This window comes from Alligator mississippiensis, chromosome 1 (assembly GCF_030867095.1).
Source record: "Alligator mississippiensis isolate rAllMis1 chromosome 1, rAllMis1, whole genome shotgun sequence".
NCBI lineage: Eukaryota > Metazoa > Chordata > Crocodylia > Alligatoridae > Alligator > Alligator mississippiensis.
Window position 1 is genome coordinate 77,281,600 of NC_081824.1, and position 21,791 is coordinate 77,303,390.

The 21,791-nt window shown below is 40.9% G+C and overlaps 1 protein-coding gene across 4 annotated transcripts in view; it reads right to left on the reverse strand.

Moving 5' to 3' along the window:
• MDN1 (midasin AAA ATPase 1) overlaps positions 1 to 21,791 on the reverse strand; it is a 154,197-nt gene that overhangs the window by 13,540 nt on the left and 118,866 nt on the right. Inside the window, exons 76-94 of one of the 4 annotated variants that reach the window (XM_059732026.1) lie at positions 21,240 to 21,366; positions 19,944 to 20,049; positions 19,456 to 19,571; positions 15,088 to 15,573; positions 13,934 to 14,163; positions 11,477 to 11,623; positions 11,091 to 11,257; positions 10,433 to 10,594; positions 9,779 to 9,916; positions 9,112 to 9,253; positions 7,783 to 7,952; positions 7,051 to 7,197; positions 5,807 to 5,945; positions 4,870 to 5,195; positions 3,962 to 4,132; positions 3,272 to 3,373; positions 2,657 to 2,858; positions 1,793 to 1,969; positions 4 to 1,070 (exon numbers count right to left, since the gene is read on the reverse strand). In XM_059732026.1, coding sequence (XP_059588009.1) covers positions 1,066 to 1,070; positions 1,793 to 1,969; positions 2,657 to 2,858; positions 3,272 to 3,373; positions 3,962 to 4,132; positions 4,870 to 5,195; positions 5,807 to 5,945; positions 7,051 to 7,197; positions 7,783 to 7,952; positions 9,112 to 9,253; positions 9,779 to 9,916; positions 10,433 to 10,594; positions 11,091 to 11,257; positions 11,477 to 11,623; positions 13,934 to 14,163; positions 15,088 to 15,573; positions 19,456 to 19,571; positions 19,944 to 20,049; positions 21,240 to 21,366 — 3,260 coding nt within the window. In that variant the 3' untranslated portion in view covers positions 4 to 1,065. Of the gene's footprint in view, positions 1 to 3; positions 1,071 to 1,792; positions 1,970 to 2,656; positions 2,859 to 3,271; positions 3,374 to 3,961; positions 4,133 to 4,869; positions 5,196 to 5,806; positions 5,946 to 7,050; positions 7,198 to 7,782; positions 7,953 to 9,111; positions 9,254 to 9,778; positions 9,917 to 10,432; positions 10,595 to 11,090; positions 11,258 to 11,476; positions 11,624 to 13,933; positions 14,164 to 15,087; positions 15,574 to 19,455; positions 19,572 to 19,943; positions 20,050 to 21,239; positions 21,367 to 21,791 lie in introns of those variants that run through there. The other 3 variants (XM_059732015.1, XM_059732018.1, XM_059732014.1) reach the window with 3 other exon arrangements.

The window sequence follows — 21,791 nt, forward strand, 5'->3', positions numbered from 1 at the left end:
CATATCATGCATATTTACTAAACACTGCATTCCCCAATACATCCAGGGTCTGGTTTTGGGTAGTATCTGGACTGAAATGTCCAGGAGTTTAGATACTTTGGAAGGTAAACAAGAGTTATCCTTGAAGGGGATACACAATAATCATAACAGTGTAAAGACTAGGTACTTCCACTTTAGTGTACACTGATACAGTTTTCTTTACCTAGCCCATTTCTCTGCTTTGACATCTTTTTGCATGTGAAACATGTGCTGCTGAACAAGCCCTGCACTACTGGATTATTTTTTTTAAGCATTAATTCATTTTTAGAAGTTACCTAGGCTTTTTTACAGGGTGTGGCCACATGAACCAATTAGTGAGGTGTACTCTAGGGTGTGAATTACTGCATATCAGCTTCTTCCTGGTAACTCCTGTGTGCAGGCTCCTACTATATAGTAAACTGCTTACTCTTGCTTTCACTTGGGAAATAAGAAGATGCATATAGAGGCAGTTAACAGGGAGTGACTGTCAAGCCAAATTTGTGTCCTAGCTTATCATATGGTTATCTGTTCTTCTGGACATCAGCACTGACTGATAGGAGGTGTTTGAAAACTTGGTGATAGAACATAATATTCATCACATTATCACTCGATAATAAAAACAATGCCAATGGTTCCTTGTCCCACAAGAAAGTAATGCATTTCAGCTGTGGGATTCATTTAAAAAATTTAAGTCTCATTTACAGGAAAGATATGTAAAGAAGTCTAAACAAAGGACTGCAGTTTTCTTTTATTGCTACTATTTCTTTTATTGACCCATCTTGCAAATGCAGCAGAATTACTTTTATCACAAGAAAAGACAGAAGGGCGATATGACAGGAAAAGCCCCAGATATAAGGTAGCGGGCAGGTCTGCCCTGTAAAAAAACTCTGGGGAAAACCAAAACGTTGTACAGAGTAGAGAACAAATCCAAATATATGCCCAGCTACAAAAGCTTGTACCATCTTGCTTTGCACTTATACATTTATTTCTACTGGTCATCAGCCCCACGTTGAAAGTTAGTCAGTTTAAGAAGCATAAACAAAGAGATTAGCCTGAAAGAAAATAAAAAGTGAGCTTCAGATTGGAAAAGTTACTTATTTCATCATTTCTCTTTAGTCGGCCATTGGATTGCTTGATAAGGGAGTCATTGTAAATTTCAGGCTCTAGTTTCATTAACTCGGATTAAAATGAAATATTGCTGCTGTAGTTGTCGAGGCATTTCTTTGCATCCAGCCTCTTCTGTCTTGGTTGGCATCCTCCCCTCTGCCTCAGATCACATGTATAGCTCTATTGTCATTGTTCCCTCTTCCTTAGAGACAACTCCGTTCATTACCCTATTCCTACTTAGCCTATCCATGCAACTTACTTCTGTAATTGGTACATCAATGCTGTTGTGCTTCATGATGTCATTTCGCCCACCCCTCCACCTCCTGCTGTCTTGTGAAAATTGGGCTTTCTTGCATGCACTTGTGTTTCTGACACTTGGATTTGAACATGCTTGTTACAAGCCAATTAACGGATCTGGCAGTCTGCCTACCTAAGTGGAAACCATTTGCTTTCCACTTCTATGAAGAAGTGGGAAAAAATTAGAGACCATTAACTCGAAAGAAAACAGCAAGGCACTCTGTCACTCAACCAATTCAATAAAAGATCAATGCTGCTAATTGGGTAGGTTTTAGGGCAGAGAATCAGAAGAGACCATTAAAAGCAGATACTTCAGTACTAAATGCAGGATTTCTTTATGGATAATTAGGTATACTTAAGGGGCATTTACCAGAGTTTTTAGTGATCCCAGACTTCTTTACTTCAGGCTTCAGTTCTTCTATGTCTACAGCTTTCAAATCTTCATTGTTCTGCATTTCTGTTTCCATGGCTGCATCTTCAGAATCCACCTCTTCCTTCTCTTCACTGAGAGGCAGAGTAGGTTTCTGCTGCTCCTTGCTGGCTACATCTGTATAAAGAGAGTAAGAGGGCCATTCAAGCGGAAGAAAACCAAAACCACAACTACAACCAAAACAATAAGATCTCTGCTTTCTGAAGTTCTTCCATATCAGGAAAGACTCATATTCAGCTTCTTGAATCACTTTTTTGTTTTCTCGAGATTACACTTAAAAAAATAGCTTAAAAACTTCAGTGAGTGGAAAAATCTAAGCTACTATTCAATCATTAGTTTCCTTCTTGCATTCTTCATTAGCTTCCTTTCTAAAACTTATTACTTAAAATAGGTGAATGAATTAAGTCATTGCATTACTTTTTAAATCAGTGCTTTGGGAAAAGCCAGTGAGACTTGCTTTATATGCAGTTAACACAAAAGGGACCTATTAGATAAACAAATGACAACTGAGGTAACAATTTTTACAAAGTAAGACCCCGTTTCAACAGTGACTTGGGCAGTTCGGCACTCAAAAATGCTAACCTTCATGTATATGTCTGACTTTTCAGAGACTAACAAAACAGTGACTACTGTTCAGTAGTCATCCCTTTAAAAAAAAGCATAATTGCAGAAACAAGCATAGTTCACTTGAAAATTAAAAAAAATATGGTGGTGGGCAAAACTGCAGATAATAGGAGCTTTAGATCTCAATTTTAATACGGACTCTAAATCTAGAGCTTGTAAGTTTTGTAGACACTACCATACCATATGTCTGTGCATCGTAGGATTCACTGCCTTGCTTAATGTGTTCAAAGGCATCAGCTCCTTCCATGTCTTGTTCAGGCTGAGCTGTATTCTGCTTGGCTTCACTGCTAGATTCTATAGTTCTCAGTCGTTTATGGACATGTTTGTTGTGATCCCCCATTGAGCGTTCATTGTCAGCTCGACCAGGTTTTCTCTTGAAACTCTGAAAACGGAGAAATTGACACCATGCATGTCTAATAAGTGAGATCAAACCAGAACATTGGATCAAAATGTTAGCACGCAGAGTAACCAACCCGTAATTTAGTTTAGATCAGGGGTTAGCAAAAATTTCAGCCCACAGAGACCTTTCATCCAGCCTGTGCCCATGGAGTTTCAGTAGTATGGGTAAGTGCTAGCTAGGGGCACTCTTCCCCCTGCTGTTGAGGAGGGAAGTGGTAGTATGGGCCAGGCCAGGTACTAGCATCTGCCTGCTCACCCTTGACCCAAACTGGGTCACTCCAGCCCACAGCCTTAAGTTTGCTGCCCACTGACTTAGGTAATTTGATTCTTAATGTTAACAACTCATTTCATTATTAGACTTTACAGAGCTTAAAGAACTGAAAAAGAAAGAGGAACCTGTGTATTTTTTCTGCTTTGTTTCTGAGAAGCCAATCGTGCCATTAGCTGGGATTCATGGCCTTCTGACTGACATGCATCGGCAGATCCAGTCCCATGTTCCTGAAAGACAAGAAAAAATTAGCAGCTGTTACTCTGGCTCATAAGAAAACATCAAACAGAAAGATCAGGAAATGAGCATTAGCTGTTATTGTACAAAATTCTAGAAACTAAATGGGCCTGTTAGGACAGCTTTTCATCTGACACAACTGAGCAATGGCTGAGCCGAGTTGTATGTCTGAGCTGAGTTGTATGTCTGGAAAATACAGCAGAATGCTTGCACACACGTGCTATTTTTGTAAGGGGCAGATAAGACAATTCTGTGGCTCAAGACTTCATATAATGTTAACACTCTTTTGACTGCTTGGGAGTTATTTGAAAAAAAGAAAAAAAGTAGAGAAGTTCATGCAGCTAATTTCAGACTCAATAGCTTCATGTTGTTTCCTGCCGAAATCAGAGATTTCCATACGCAGATAACATTTTCAAGTATAGCAACAGCTCTACCCTAGACATAACAGCATGGAGAAAAATCTAAAGTGAGAGTCCCTACGTGCTATCAGGAGCACAGCAAAATATATACCTGTAGGTTAAAACTAAGCATTTTGGAAAACCCCATAAAACACTGCTCCAGTTGCAACTGGAAATTTCCACCTGTATCACCTCCTTAGCCTGGTCTTTCTCAGAAGCTGCTCCAGCCAGCTCAACAGCTGTGTCACTCTGCAAATTTTCTTCTCCTGTCTGCCCTAGTGTTTCATGTTCCATTCTCTCTGCAGACTCAGGTAGCTGTTCATCCTTCTCAGGGTCGCCTTTATCCTCTTCTTCCTGAAGTAATGGCAAACAGCTTCAGTGTTCTGAAATGTCAGTCTGAGAACAATACTGCTGACTCAGGCTATATGAGTAATAAGTATATTCTACTCAAGTGATGAAGCATGAATTTCAGTATTTCACTCACAATATCTATCACTGGGATTTGGTTCACATGCTTCTGTCACTCCTGACACAGGTAAAACATATTTCCTAAGCCTCTTATTAGTGCACAAATATTGTTCAGTTCTATATCTTATTAAACAAGAAATAAGACAAAAATGCCCCTCCTATGCCACCCCGCCATTGTATTCATAGAGTAGGGGTGCTTAACCTGTGGCCTGCTAATCCATCTCATTTGACCTATGGGGATCCCCACAGGTCTGGAAATGTGACAGTGGGAAGGTGGCCATTAATATGGCCATCCTCCCTCATTGCCAAATTCCCAAACCCCAAGCCCTGTGTGCATCCCCTTCTGCCACGGAGCCGGTCCAGGCTCCCACCCCCCACTTCTGGATCAATGCTGGGCCATGCCCCGCTTCTACCCTACAGGACTGGGTCAAGCTCCTTTCCCCTTGCAGGGCTGTGTTGGGGCTGGCATGCCCCCCTAAACCCCTCTGTCAAATGGTGCCCCAGGTGCTGGATTAGGACCATTGGCTGGTTCCAGCTGGTGGGTGAACCTGGCACTGCCCAATTAGCTCATTGGGGAAAAAGGTTGGGTGTCACTGATATAGAACAAAAACATGGTTTTCAACCTGGGGCTGAAGACCTTGGTCAGCAGTGAGTACTCCTTTCTCCATCTCCTCTTCAGCAGATTCATTTTTGTCTTCTTTTGGTGGCTCTACATCTTCCTCTGTGGTTTCCTCTTGTTTTTCTGTATTTCCTCCTTCTTGGTCAGCAGCTTCTTTCTCTTCCTCATCTTCTTCCTCTGCTTTATCTCCCCCATCTTCTCCCTCTCCTTTATCTTCTGCTAGCCCTGGATCTTGATCTTCTCTGTCTCTATCTTCAGTATCCTCTTCATTCTTATCTTCCCCATTTAAATCCACTGGTTTCTCTTCTATATCAAAAGGATTCTCTCCCCCTGAGTTAAAGAATAGCAAAGCAATATAAAACTTGAAGGCAACCAAAGAGAAAGTGAGCATTAAAAGACAAGAAAAAAGCCTAGCGTTTTAAAACTAGGCAGGGGAAAAAAATAAGCAGACTGTACACAAAGAATCTATGATTTTCTGTAACTCATTTTCTCTTCAAAACTACAACTGACTTGGGTCCAATTAGGTCCTACTGGGGGCATTCCTATTTACTAGCCATCATCTAATCATCAAGTACAAACATTTGAAGGTATTTTATCACAGGAAGTACAGCAATTGGACAAAAAGCAGTCTACCTAGGGAAGCTGTTGAATCATTCCTACTTAAAATGATTTCAGGGAATAGGTTAAATGGTACAATTGGATTATGAGCATCTTATCCAGTCCTACTTTTTGACACAAACTGCCAAAACTGTCCTGTGAACTAATCAGTATGTAAAACTAACATTTTAAATTCCCTGAACTTAATGACAGATTTCTTTTTTTGAGGAACAGTGATGTTTGCACAGGCTCAGTATCTAACTCATCATCCCTCTTTCCTCAGCATCATTACTTTCAGTTTAGTTTTCCTCTGAGAATAAGCTAAGACAGCTTCTCAGTTATACCTTCTTCTTCATTCTCCTCATCACTCTTCTCCTCTTCCTTCTCTAGGTTTAGGTCATCAGGAAGGTCCAAAGCTTCAACTTCAGGCTGATTCTCTTGCTTGCCATGATAGGGATCCACCTCATTTTCATCATACTCCTGCTGGCAAGCAGGAAAACAAGAAAACAACATATTATTGGTGAAAAGGAAAGGGAAAGAAAACAAGGTGGGAAAGTGATTCTCCAGGAGCTAACACTACATGACACTGCATTTTGCATGACAAACAGGTCAATAATACTTTCGTTTAGTTCATCCAAGTCCGCAGGCCAAACTAAACTGGCAAGCTTGAAACTTATAAGAAAACCTCAAAGACTTATAGGGTCAGGATGTGTAGGTGCTCACTTCTGTTAATAGATCCTGACTTGCAAAGATCTCTTTTCTAAAGTACACACCCTCCTGTCAGAGCTGTCTAGACAGCAGAGAGGATTGTCAGAGAAAAGTAATTTCCTACCTGCTAGCCTAGCTTTATCTTTGAGTCCCTTCATACTGATGAATTCTCCCCTCACCAAAAAACCCTCTGCTGTGTTTAGAACTCCATTGCTCAAAGTCTTTGGGCAGCATCAGCCGGGCAGCTCAATGTTTTGCTAGTGTTTAAGCCAGTACAGAAGGGTTTTCAAGAGCAATTTACAGATACTTGTGGTCATAAAACAGAAGCACTACATGGAGTCATCATGCAACTAAGTATATGTATTTAATTCTTTACTATTAAACTCTGTACAGTGGTAAATGCACTGATTCCTGGACAAAACAACTAAGGACAAGACATCTATCATCCCAACTACATTTTGATGTGGTGTTTCTGCTGACCACCCATTTGTATTTTTAGGTAAAACAAATGCATATACATTTTGAATTCTGAAGCATTAAAATATAGGTAATAGTACTCAATGTGGTTTATTCTTGTCAGGGAATGAGGTTAATGTTTTGGAAGTTTCTTCATTTATACACAACATACCAAGTTCTCAGTGTGACACAAAAGACAAGAAATAGAAGTATTTTTAGAACACAGCAGTTTCTTTGCAAATAAGTAAGAATCTCTGCTTTTTTTTAAAAATCGCATTAGTCGTAACTGTTTTAAGACTATTTTTTTTTAAACCAGCCAATAGTAGGTCACTATAGACCTTGGCACAAGAGAAGTACAATATTACAGGCTTGTATAAGTGCTGTGACATGCCTTGCTCTTAATGCTGCTTTAAATCCTTTTTACCTCATCAATTTGCTCATGGATTTTCTCTTGGTTTCCACCATCCTCTGCTTGTTCCTCTTTCTTTTCATCCTTTGGCAGCTGCTTTTTGTCATCATTTTTATTGCCTGCATCCAAGTTGTCATCTTTTGCCACAAGCTGCGAATCACCCTGAGTATGGAGCAAAAAAATAAAAATCCAGGATTCTGATTATGCAAACTGTCCCCTGTAGATTTTCTTGACTAAGGTAGCATCTCCCACACAAAGCAAATAGGCCTTTAGAATCTACTCAAACTATGCCCCTCCTAATGCCAGAGCCTAATACACAAGCTGTAATCTATATTTGCCACAATCAATAGAGATAATTGCCAATATATAGCAAGCCTGGACAAACTGCATCAGCAGCATATAATTCAGGTGGGAACTAAATATTCCAGGTTGATTCTATTCAATGTGGCATTTTTTCACTGGATGGATGCAACTTCCTGAATTATGCTACAGCTGAGGACCAGTCACTTTCCTCTGATTAGTCAGGACCAACTAAGCTCTTGAAGACTGATTATGAAGAATAAAGAACTGGATCTTATTGAATTACAGACAGCAGTCAAATCCTCACTGCTTCTCTTGCACACACTTCTCCCACCATGTCAAAAGAGGGGTTACTTACTTTTGCCACCAAGTCAAACCTCACTCCCTAGGTAACAGTGCATTAATAATTTTTTTTTTTCCTTTTTCTCCTCAGTGTGGTTATTTTACCTCATCCATTCCTGGTCCAATTTCTTCTGTTTTATTGTCACCACTGTCATCTTCCTCCTCTTCATCATCATCTCCCCAGAGCCTCTCATTCAGTTTATCAGCTTCAGCATCACCAAGATTTCCCATTTGCTTATCCAATTCTTCATCTTCATTTGATTTGTCATCCTCTTCTGTAGACATCATCACAAGTCAGTAGATATCCCCACGTGCAAGGTACAGGCTAAAATTGTGCGACTAATGAGACTAAGGGCTAGATCCAAAATGTGGTGTTGGTGCTAAACAGGAGCTGAGCACCTAAATACCACCTTGGACCTTTCCCCAAATCTTCTGCAAAGTAATTCTGGCATTTTCAAAAATATTTCCCAGGTGGTCTAATCTACCTAATGATTCTGGAATGCATATTATTTTGTAGGTGAACCCAAGCCCTCAATTCTTGGCAGGTCTGCCAGGAGGTTGTTAAATTACATCCAAAATATTCAAAATCTGTCCTTTCTAGGTGCAAAAAGGCTAAATATATTTGCCAATGGCAACCCACATGATTCTGCTAAAATACTTGTATTTTTTATTTTAAAGAGAATGAATCCACTGACACAATGTTTCCAAAACATGACTTTGCTCTGAAAGCCTCTTTTCTGACAGCAGCTAGAGGAACTATGCACACTTTACTTAACAGGTAAGAAATAATTTTGTTTAGGTCTACCCACTAAAATCTGTTGTGCTATAGGGAGGCAATCTAGCTTAATAAACTGAGAAAGCATTAAGCTATAACTCACACATGGGGACTATTCTTCACCGCTACCAGTTTAACTAGTGATCTTGGGCAAGTAACGTCACCTTTCTGTGCTTCGCTTTTTCCATCTATAAAATGGGGATAGCCCTTGAGAGCTAGGGATAAGCTAACTATTATTATAACTAATAATATTACGCTGCTGCATAACACCCAACTGTATTTTGCTACAGATATTTAGTCAATGGCAACTTGTTACAGATTATTAACAAAGTACAGGAGGCTCAAAGTTAGTTCTTTTTGCTAAGGCAAATGGCAGCCTACTTCTCAATGGGTAAAACTTTGATGAATAAAGGCATTTCCTGAGAAACCTGGTTATTTGGAAGTGAACTAATGCCCTGGTGGGTCCTTTAATAATAGAAAGTTCCAGTTCCACCCACTTGTGACAGAAGACAGTCAGATTTGCTGTTTTTTGTAGCTGACTTGTTATTATTTGTATGCTAATATTGTTATTCTATTGTTAGAACCATTTTGCTATATACACTTTTCCAGAAGCATCAGGTGTGAAATCTTTTCGGTTTGCTTCAGTGAAAGTAACAAACCTTTCTTGTCCTGTTCCCCTTCATGCATTTTCCCTTCAAAGTCCTCTGACATTTCAATTGCATTGTCCTCTCCTTCAATATCTGGTTTAGAGTCTGGATCTTCTTTCTCCTTTTCTTGCCCTTTCTGCCGAGTGTCTTCTACCTGAATGGTTTAGTCACAGTTGATGGTTTAGTTACAGTTAGCTTGTCTTAAAGATTTTAATGGCACCTTGGTAACACTCAGATCTATTTTTGTACTAATATGAAACGCAAAATAGACTGTCAGCAACATTTCTAATTGTTTACCTGATTACAACCTGCATGTTACATTTTTTAGAACTGCCCCTAAATTTGAAGGCAAACTTTTGTCTTTTTAGAGTTATTTTGTATGCCTTGATGTTTACAAAGCATCATATAAATTAGTAGTTATAATCTGTTTAATGAATTCTTCAAAACAGACTGGTAGCAAACAAATAAAAATATACTATAATTACAGCTTTCTGCTACTCTGAAAGATCAAATTCACAATAAATTGCATTTCTAGGCACCAATGCAAACGTGTACTTTACATTCAGTTTGCTTTTGACACAAATGGTATCAAAACAAATAATGATTTCAAACAAGCAACAATTTCTCCCTAGAGAGGATTTGTTTTTAGGTGCCCTTGAACAACATTGTGCATACATACCTGGTTCTCATTTTCTATTTTGTCACTCACATCCTTCTTGCCTTCCCCATCTCCAATGCCACCACCTTCATAGTCATGGAACTCTGTTGCTCCTTCCCCTGCTTCTTCTTCCATTAATTCTTTAGGCAGACAAAATCCCTAAAGGCAAACATTTTTATTGATCTGATTCAAAATTAAAGTAATGGCAAGATGAAAGAACATTTTAATCAACAACACAGACCAACAGCCTGCAGACCAACATGGCTACAACCTGCATCCCTTTAACCAAGAACACACTTGAACACCAGCTTCCTCATATTAGGCCTACTCTGGTTTACAGAGTGTTTCTTCCAAGAATGATCAAATCTGCCCAAGTCTCAATAAACCTGATTAGAATGAGTTGCTTCATTAGCAAGAGTTAGAAAAAGATTGAAAAACTTTAACCTTTTTGTATGCCTCCCATGATTGCACACTGTACCAACACAGTGACTATACTGTTGCTAGTTACAACAAGAAGTAAATCATGAAAACATTCAGAGCTTTAAATTTTCTTACTCATCTTTACAGATGTTAAAGAAGTACAGCTAGAAATTAATTTTATAATTAAGCCATCCTAGGCCTTTGAATATAGTATGCAAGATTAATATCAATCCTACAATGTCCCCAGGGACTTACCTTTTGAGCAAGCTCCGTGAATATACTAGTTAAAACAGAAAGCAATTTCCCAGTACTCCTGTGAGATGTCAAGGAAACCGTGAGGTAGAAGAGGATAAGATCTGAATACTTGCAGAGCATGGGCAACAGACGCACCAGCAAGTAGCAGGACTGATTCAAGAACTGCAGTTAAGTGAAAAACAAAAAAAGGCATTTGACATAACTATACATTTCAAATGAGTCTTGACAGAGGCCAAGAAGAGAGACTGTAAACAGAGGTGCTCAAGGCATGTTCTGCCTTGGTGAACCAACGTGTCTGGTTCATAAATTTAGTGTAATTTGTTTACTATGTGCCTTTCTAAAACCCTGCATTCTGGAAATAATTAATTATTACAACAGCCTATCTTGAGGTAACTGTGCAGAGCTTAGTGACTTGTTCTGAAATAAGTAATTTATTTTAAGCCTAAAATTAACATAATTTTTTTGGAAAATATTTTTCACACAGTTAATTCTAATTCCTTACAGTTATAATGGTTTTCTACTTTTCATATGGCAAGGACTTTTACAATTTTAGCAATACATGCTACTGGTGATGCAGAGACACTGAATAGACCATAGTTAAATCTTATGTTCTTTGGGACCATAAAAAACAATGACTTCAAGGAAAGAATGAATTTACCTTGTGTTTATCTGGCGTGCAGTCTTCTCCATAAGATTTCAGTCTCTCCAAGAGTTCTGAAATGGCTGAAATGATTTTCTGCATATGCAAAGAACTCAGATCAGCAGAGAGGTCTTCATCCAAGAGCTTAGTTAAATGCCCGGCTTTTAGTCTGTCAGCTGCCTCCTCTTTGGTAGAAGCACAGAAAAACAGTTACCAAACCCAACTTTGAGATTCAAGATAATAGCTCAAAGCAATAAATCCCCATCCCTAGCAGGTTCTATGGATAGTTCCAGTTAACAGGATAAAGCAGTCTGGAGTAACCAGTAATGAACACATGCAAGCATAACTCGTTTTACATGTGCACAATTTTCCCTTGTCACTTTTGGCTAAGGTTACAGACTTACCATCTTCCTCTGGGGACTTTTCTTTCTCCTTTCCTTGTTCCTGTTTTCTCTCTACCAAGCACTGGATGGCACACAGGACAACATGGATGGCAGTTTCTACTTGCTCTGAGAAGTGCTCTACAAAACTTTCATCTGATTCTTGATTCCCTTTGGAAAAAATAGTCATAATTTTCCATGATAACAGTGAATTTCCCTAGAAGGCAACCTCTCTTACACATGGCAAACACTGCTCTAAACATAAGGCTGTCTGGCACTTATTTAAATGAAGACAGATAACAGCTTTCCAGGGGCAGATAAGAGACATTATTAGGAATAGGCCAAAGGATTCATTGAGAGAAAAGAAAGAAAAAAAAGGAGCAGAGCACTGATTTTATAGTTTAAGGAGCTGTCTAATCAACCCTACCATGGTTTAGTTTTAGAGGCTCTAGTTTCAGCACTTTCTTTAAAGGCTCTGGAATCCAATGCACAATCACCAGGACTGCATAGGAAGTTTAACTGGACAGGCATCATAGACCCCACAGAGCAAAGGTGGACAATTATGTGAGCCCATGAGGCACATACAGCATGTCCAGACAAGTGTGCTGTGCTTTTCTCTAGGGACAAATAGCAGTGGCACAACGTGCTGCTGCTACTTTTCCCTGGGGAACGCTTGTGCTCACACTCTGGTGTGCAGCATGATGCACCAGGTGAGGTAGAGGCAGCTGGGGCCAGCACCTGGTTTGGCCCCAGCAGCCTTACCTGGGGGCCTCACAGGGCTCTAGCGGTGGCAATCCGGCAGCAGCAGCGTGGCTCCGGCTAGACAGGCTCTAGTTTTGGGCAGCAGCACACTGCTGCCACATGCACTGCCTGGCTTTTTTCAGGCATGTTTTTTTTTGACAGCAAAATCTGGTGTCAAGAAAAAACCAACCCCTGCTCCAAAAAAACAAACCCTTCACTGCAAATTAGCAGGGCAGGGAATGCCTGTATGTATGTTATGTGCGGTGTGTAGCCACACAGAAAGGTCTGTGGTGTCGCATACCACAAGTATGCTCTTGTCTGGACCTGCCTATAGAGAGTTTTGCTGAGCTGTCGCGGGCAGGGTCAGAACCCCCACAATACAACAGTGCACCAAAACTCCATATATGGGATGGGACCAGAGTGTGCAGTGCTTGGGAGCAGGACAGGAGGTTGAGGCTGTGATCATGGGGCAGGTTGCAGAGTGGTAACAGTGCAGGGCCAGGCCCTGGGCAGCACTGCCATCTGCTGCCTGCACACCCCTGTGACAAGCACCGGGCAGGGGTGTGTGGGTAGTGGGTTGTGACTGCCCTGGCCCCATGATGTTGCTACCCCAAGGTCCCGGGGTCTCCCAAGCCCCGCCCACTCATCTCACTCCTGGGTGCTGCTCCCCGCCAGCCCATGGGTCTTGCCTCCAGTGGTGGATGCAGGGCAAATGGGCTGGAATGCTAAGGCAGTGGAGCTAAGTCTGGTAGCTGTAGCAGCTGGAAGGAGACACTGCCGCTAGGGCTGCTGGGACATGGAGTCCAGCTGCTGTGCCCCTCCAGCCCTGCTGCATGCCTGGGGGTAGCAGGACCAGAGGTACACACCACAGCTCAGACTGCCTCTCACATCTGGGCCTGGTGGGACCAAGGGACCCACTGCAGACTAGACAAAATCCCTTGGTGGGCCAGATCTGGCCTGCAGACTGTGTTTTACCCATGCCTGCCATAGAGAGGCTGCCCAAAGCAACAGATTGCCCACATGCCCACAATGATCTTCAAAAGTATGCGCAGGGGAAGAGACTGCAGAACCTCAAATGTTTCAGTAAAGCATTAAACATTTCAGGGACTACCCAAAACAGGAGGTTTGCCCATTGCTAGAAATATTCTTTAAAAGACAGATTTGGCTCAGTGTGCAGCTGTGAAAAAAGTTCACAGAAGACAAAAGCCAACAGAATAGCTGTCTGGCATGGACACAGACATGGCACTAACAGTCTAACTGGCAATATTTCTGAGGGTAATGAAGCCCCCTTGAAGCTCAACTAAATCAATAGATGTTTTCTCTGCTATTAAGCTGGTTGATTATCAGCACTTATCAAGTAAAAATGCAAACAGAGCAGGCAGGCATTAAGCAACGTTTTTCATACCTATCTATAAATGCACATGGTGCCCCCTGCCTGACCACCTTCCTCCCGCTCCCCCCCCAGCCCTTTGCAGGCAGGAACTCTGCCAGCCTGGAGAGAGTTCTTTGCCAAAAGTGCAAAATCTGAGGGTTACTCCGTTAAAATGAGAAATCTGCATTTTCCTCAGGGAAAGGGGGACGTCTGGAAACAGAAAACCCAGATCCCTGATGAAAATAAACTATCTTTAATTTGTGTCTCAGGCACATTTGTCTTGTGTAACTGTCTTCAAGTAACTGAGCTACCACGTTTCTTGAATTCCTATTTCAGTTACGTTGTGAAAAGAAAGGAGTTATCCTTACCACCACAGTCTGATGTGGGAGTGAGAAGCTGTTCTTTCCAGGTAGCAAATTCTACTGCAGTTTTATTAACCTCTTCCTGGATGTATTCTAGGCTCTTGATTAATGTCATCTGCCTTGCACACTGCCCACCTTCTGCGTCTGGAAGAACAAACAGGGACTCTAAGCCCTGTAACTGAGAGGACACTTCCAACAGACAACTCAGTCCTGAAGTGCAAACTTCAAAATCTTTCCTGTAACAAGAAAGGTCACAATATTGAAAGAAGAAAACTTCCATTCAAAATTAAACCTTTAGAAATGGAGGTTACTTATACGTATTTCCCTAACTTTCTAAAAATCATAGCAACAAATACTGATGGCAGCCATAATACTGCTTTAACAGACGACAAAAAGGAATAAAGGAACATTTCCACTGTTTTAATCAGAAGTCAACCCCATATTTTCAGGTCCAATTAAAAAATAAATAAAAAACAGCTTTTTCTCTGGATGCAACTGATACCACCCTTACAATAGGGAAGTCAAACAAGGAAGGACCCAAAGAGTTAAATGTACAAAAATACTAAAATAAAAACTTCACAGAAAAGGCTTGGTACTTTTATGGCACGCACAAAAATATGGCAACTACAAAAGTCAAGATTGTCTGGCACAATTACTATTGACCCCAGTAATTTAAGAAGTTCTTCTGAAAGAAGAAAAAGTAGTAGACTTAGAATCAGAACAATGTAATATATTGATTTGCTTCTTTATGATATGCAAGCATAACCTGAAAGTTTCCATTAAAACAAAAAATAAGTAAATGTTTTTATATTTTTACACTAAGAAATTCAGCTCTTGCCTAACACCTGGACCTCTGGGAATAATTGGAAAATTAGTGGAATATTACAGGAGACCAAAGACAAAAGCTGGGCTAAGAGGAAAAACTTTTGGTTGCGCTATTTAAAAGATTTAGTTGTTTGAAAAACTAGACTTGAAACTCAAAATATTCATTAGGAAAAAAGCTGAAAAATATTTTCAAAATACATTTTCAGACATTCTTTAAAAACATATTTTAAAAAGTAGCAAACTTTTTCAAATGTACGTTGCATATTATGTTTAAACGTTACACAAGCATCCAAAAGCACAGAAACAGTATCCCTTCTACCCAACACAGGACTCACCAAGAATGAAATAAGGTTTCACAAGATTGTTGTCTTATTTTGTCCACATCTTTTTTCATTGCCTTAACCTTGGCTAGCATCTCAGTCACTTTAGCAGCCAGCTGCTGCCACAGCTGATCTTGGTTTCGCATCTTACATCCAGGAGGCAGATGATCTGCAGTCACTGGAGACAGATATATTAGCTCTGATGGAATCAAGTCAGGTATTCCCATCTGGGCATTTCCCAGACTCTGGTTGGTTCTTTTACATTGGAGAATGTGTGTTTTTATAGCTGTCCTTTCATCATCACTGCACAGCAAAGATGGTTGTCTTGGGCAGCACTGTATAAACCAAGACAGTTGCTCAAGGACCATGACACACTGCATAGCAAGATGCTGCAGTCTGTCCGTCCACTGCTGAATGCTATCTTGAGGAGGAAATGCTACATTATACTCTCTAGCAGCATCTACCCTGGAATCAAGTTCCTGTATACAACTCAGAAGATTCCTGTTTAGAAAAACCAAAGGAGAAAAAGAAATGAAATAAGTCTCAAATGGCAGTATTCAAAAATTGCATTAGATTTCCCTTTAAGATCACTCTTCAACACTTTATTCTAATTCATGGGAAGGTCTCATGTTTCCAGAAATATGTTTAACAAAGACACTGGGATATTAATTCATGCATTCAATATATTGTCCAATTAGTGAGCAATAATTACTCAAAAGCTTTGAAAACAAGTTTTATGCAATTAACAGTCTCCACTATTCTATTCTGTACACATGAGTTATGAGTACACGGCTTAGCAATCTTTTCTTGCAATAAGCATCATGCAAATAGTTTCAAATAAGGTTTAAATGGTTTCAAATAAACTTAATAAACCTTTGGGCCTATATTCAAATATTATTCACTTTTCTCCTCTACTTAAAGTAATTTAATACCCTTATCAAATAATTTGACCCTTATCAAAACCGAATTGGAGGAGGGGAAAGTAGAAGGATTGTGGGTTAGGTTACATGGAGGTCAAGGAGAAAGGGATTTGGTGGTAGGGGTCTGCTACAGACCCCCACAACGAGGGGAAGAACTAGATTTGGGGCTCCTGAGGCAGCTCTCGGAGACCATAATAACTAGGGAGACGGTAGTCATGGGGGAACTAAACTACCCAGACATCTGCTGGGAGACGCAGACAGCAAAGTCCCACCGTTCACGCAGGTTCCTGTACAGGACCTCCATCTGACACAGGAGGTACATGGTCCCACTAGAGGGAATGCCTTACTGGACCTGGTATTGGCAATGGGGGATGACATGGTAGGAGACCTACAGACCGGTGGTCACCTGGGGGACGGTGATCACCAAGTAACAGAATTCATCATAAGACATTGAGTGGGTAAGGTAACTAGTTGGGTGAAAGTGCTGGACTTTAGGAAAGCTGATTTCAATGAACTCAGGCGTTTAGTCAAGGATGCACTGCAGAGTAGGAGTTTTAAAGAGTTGGGAACCCAGAAAGGGTGGCTGTGCCTTAAGGAAATAATCCTTCGGGCACAGAGGGAGATGATCCCAATGTGGGGAAAAAGGGGGAAAGGGGCCAAGAGGCTTCCTTGGCTGACCAGAGAAATCCAGAGCAGCCTACGGGCTAAAAGGGGGGCATATAAAAAAAGTGGAAACAGGGAGAGATTACTAAAGAGGAGTATACCTCCTCTGCTCGTACTTGTAGAGAGGCAGTTAGATGGGCCAAAGCTACAATGGAGCTGAGGATGGCATCCCAAGTTAAGGATAACAAAAAATTGTTCTTTAGATATATAGGGAGTAAAAGGAAGGCCCAGGGAGGAATAGGACCCCTGCTAAATGGGCAGAAACAATTGGTGACGGACAGGGGGGACAAGGCTGAACTCCTCAACGAGTTCTTTGCCTCAGTGTTCCTAAACGAGGGGCACGACAAGTCTCTCACTGGGATTGTAGAGTGGCAGCAGCAAGGCGCCAGACTACCAAGCATAGACCCTGAGATGGCGCAGAGTCACTTGGAGGAACTGGATGCATTTAAGTCGGCAGGCCCAGATGAGCTCCATCTGAGGGTACTGAAGGCACTGGCTGATGTCATTGCGCAGCCACTGGCGGGAATATTTGAACACTCATGGCGCACGGGCCTGGTCCCGGAGGACTGGAAAAGGGCCAATGTGGTCCCCATTTTCAAGAAGGGGAGGAAGGAGGTCCCAGGCAACTATAGGCCAGTCAGTCTCACCTCCATCCTAGGCAAAGTCTTTGAAAAAATTATCAAGGCTCACATTTGCGAGAGCCCGGCAGGAAAAATTATGCTGAGGGGAAACCAGCACGGGTTCATAGCAGGTAGATCATGCCTGACTAATCTAGTCTCTTTTTATGACCAGGTTACAAAACACCTGGACACAGGAGTAGGGGTTGACGTCATATACTTAGACTTCAGGAAGGCCTTCGATACGGTATCCCACCCCATACTGGTGAACAAGTTAAGAGGCTGTGACTTGGATGACTACACAGTCCGGTGGGTGGCTAATTGGCCGGAGGGTCGCACCCAGAGTCATGGTGGATGGGTCGGTATCGACCTGGAAGGGTGTGGGCAGTGGGGTCCCACAGGGCTCGGTCCTTGGACCGATACTCTTTAATGTCTTCATCAGCAACTTGGACGAGGGAGTGAAGTGTACTCTGTCCAAGTTTGCGGATGACACAACTGTGGGGAGAAGGACACACTGGAGGGCAAGGAACAACTACAAGCAGACCTGGACAGGTTGGACATATGGGCAGAAAACAACAGAATGCAATTCAACAAGGAGAAATGCAAAGTGCTGCACCTAGGGAGGAAAAATGTCCAGCATACCTACCGCCTAGGAAATTACCTGCTTGGAGGCATGGAAGCGGAAAGGGATCTTGGAGTCCTAGTGGACTCCAAGATGAACAGAACCAAAGAGGTGATACTTCCCCTCTACCGGGTGCTGGTCAGACCACAGTTGGAATACTCGGTGCAATTTTGGGCGCCGCACTTCAAGAGGGATGTGGAGAACCTGGAGAGGGTCCAGAGAAGGGCAACTCGTATGGTTAAGGGCTTGCAGGCCAAGCCCTATGAGGAGAGACTAGGGAACCTGGACCTCTTCAGCCTCCGCAAGAGAAGGTTGAGAGGCGACCTTGTGGCTGCCTATAAGTTCATCACAGGGGCACAGAAGGGAATTGGTGAGGCTTTACTCACCAAGGCGCCCCCGGCGGTTACAAGAAATAATGGCCATAAGCTAGCAGAGAGCAGATTTAGATTGGACATTAGGAAGAACTTCTTCACAGTTAGAGTGGCCGAAGTCTGGAATGGGCTCCCAAGGGAGGTGGTGCTCTCCCCTACCCTGAGGGTCTTCAAGAGGAGGTTAGATGAGCATCTAGCTGGGGTCATCTAGACCCAGCACTCTTTCCTGCCTATGCAGGGGGTCGGACTCGATGATCTATTGAGGTCCCTTCCGACCCTAACATCTATGAATCTATGAATACTAATAAGTCATCTTTCCTTGAATGCTATATGACAGACTGCTCATAATGACTACATGAACCTACTTTACATTTCAAATGACAGATACTTTTTATATTGATACTATTGCAAATTATATGCATGCACATATTATTAAATTATGTATTTTGTATTATGTATGTAAATGATGTATTTACATAGTAGTATCTAAAGACACCTGTCCAAGTTAGATGCTGTACATACTAACAGAGGGCAGTTCCTGTTCCAAGTTTCATAAGCCTACAGTAAGAATGAGCAGCTATAGCATTGTGTCCACAGAACTGGTAAGTCAAAGTGACAAGTTACCCAGCAGTGAGTGACAGTGAAATAAATACCTAAAAGGCATAACTGTATGCATGATCACTTTTTTTCTATTAAAGAGCTAAAAACACTTTCTCCTGTGAAATAAATGGTCCAATCTCTTCTTCTAAAGATTTGTTTTTTATACTCTGTTGGAGTTTTCTTGCTTTAGCTCTGTTTTTTAGGCTGGCCACTTGCTCATAACTTGTTCTCCAAAAACCACAGGATGTAATCTGGCTCTATCACTACCAAATGACTCCTTTTTGTCAATCCAAAAATACAATTATAATTCTGCATTGCAATTCTCTCTTGATCCTCATAGTGCGTAACTCCCATTTCTCTTGTATGCTTTGATTTCAGAACATTTGAAATATTTGCTTGCAATTGACAGAATGCAATAAATACTCTTCTAGTTACTTTAGTCATGTAGACCAAGAACAAAAATAAGAAATGAATAGCATTTTAATACCTTTTCTATTTTGCAATTACCATTGTTTCTTAAATGTACATGGTTCCAGTCAGTTTCCTCTTTACCAGTTTAAATAAGGCTATAGTAATAACATCGAGAGTACCTCAGTATTATCCACTGCTCTGTTAAGGCAGTGAGGGAGCTTCTCTGTTTGACAAGCATCTTCATAAGGTGTGCTGTAAATCCTTTACATCTCTCAATGCTACCTACTCCAATTTCCTGAAACACAGGGGAAAAGGAGTAAAATTATATGAACAGACCAGATAGTTCCTATCTTCCTAGCATCCTCATTTTGATTCATGAAAACAGATGCCAAATTTCATTTTTCGCAAATCCAGTTACTTGTCACACTTAGAAAATAACATCTGTATCAAATGTATCTTACAGAAAAAAAGGAAAATTAAAGAGGCTGAGAAAATTTTAAAAATTTGAATTTTTAAGTGAATTCTGCAATGGCATCTCTCAGCAATTCCTAATCTGTGGTACACTCCACCAGAATCAGGAAATCAACTACTAGTTCAAAGTCCTGAAATAAAATTCAGGCAAACACAAGAATTGCAGATTTTGCTTGCAGTTACTTTTTTTTTTCACCTTAACAGGTGCCAATAATGCTGTCTGAAGCTTAGAGTTGCGTGCAAGACATCGGTAGAAGTACTTCTGGCATCCATCCCACGCAGAAGAGATCTCTGCCAGCAACCTAAAAGAGTATGACAAGTTTGACTTAAAGGTGCATGACTTCATCAACACAGGTGGCTGAACAGCTGGCCAGAAATCATTCATCTCAGAGAAGATGAATTTATCAATATGCCTTATTTATTCACCTACCATACTCACCTGTTTCTCATAAATTAACTCTTGAAAACTGGGGTGCACATCTTAAATAGAGAAACTGATTCTTAACAGTTTGGTTAAAAAGGAAAATCTTTTTTTCTTCATTCTGCTTTCCCAAAACATGGCATAAATCTTATTTGGGGACAAGCGGTAGGCAAATAAGTATGTGCATATTCAGCTGTACAACTTTTTATGCTTCTTTAACAAGAGTACTTTCAAAGCTCTTCAGGCCACCCATGACAACTTTAAGAAAAGTTATTTCCAAAACCTACTGAAAGCTTTGTTAACTGAGAAATAGGAAAGATCCAACTGACCGCAATGTCACATTCTGAAATTGTTCAACAAATCTCAAAGGCCACTGAAAATGACTTGTTAAAAAGTGCCTAAATCATGTTTCCAATTAAGGAATGTTTAAATAAGTTTTGCCTCAACTTTTTTTTGGTTTTCTCCAGAAGGTATGATTATAAGCAAGCAACTACTTGAATGATTCAGGGCATAAAAACACCTGCGGTTGAAGGTTCTGACAGGAAGGTACTTTCCTTACAAGTAGGTTATTCTATAACTGATTGCCTAGGGATCCTTAGTCTTTCCTCTGTAACATTTCCTAGGCTAATGTTGACTACAAAATCTGGGACTAGATAGTATCCACTCTGTCTATGAAGATCACAGCAGAGTGCTCTTTTGCTCCCATGTTAGAAAAGTTCTCAGAAGGGGAAGAATTAACTGATTACATAGGAACAATGAAACTGACAGTACACCAAAAATTGCCAAGAACCCAATCTATTGAAAAATATGTACAGCACAACCTCAGTGTAACACACTGCTTAATACAAACCTCTGCTTAAAACAATCCTAACAGCAAGTACCCGTTCTTTCATTACTTATGATGCAGTAAACCGACTAATCCTATTACAGCAAACAATCTCTTTTAATGACTCTTTCTTTCAGTCCCATGGGTTTCCTAATAATGCTGTTGTACTGTACCTCTACATCTATTAATGAAGATAATGGGAGGAGTTACTACAGGAAGTACAAAGTTTCTGATAAAATACATACGTGGCATCCAGTTCCTGTACACAGTTGACTATGGCTAATGCACTGCGCAGATCCAGTGGATGCAGGCAAAGCATATCTTGAGAGGCTTTTGAACGGGACCAAGCAAGACCCTTCCGGTATGACAAACCTATGACATTCAGAACACATTTACCATCTCTTTAGGCTCCTGTAGTTTGATATATGGTCTGTGATCCAGACAGTACCAAATATTCAAACAAAGACAAGGATTCAGATATTTCTGAACAGCCCTTTGAACAAATCACAAATTAACTGTTTTAAGAACCTAACACAAACTCAATAAAGACAAGCAGATGTTAACCTGGGTTGGATGTGAAGTGACTTAGTAGAAATGGCAAAGCTAAACTAGAAAACCAGCAGCTAAAAGATATGCGCTTATTGGTCAAATAAAACCAAGGACAATGTTCAAGCTGGATGATTGATCAGTCCTATTAGTGACCAGATGGAAATCCAGTTCATTTTGCATCTGCTCTGAATCCATCGATGGGTACAAGTTAGGGAGCTCCCTTCCATTTCCAAAGTAAGGCACCGGTC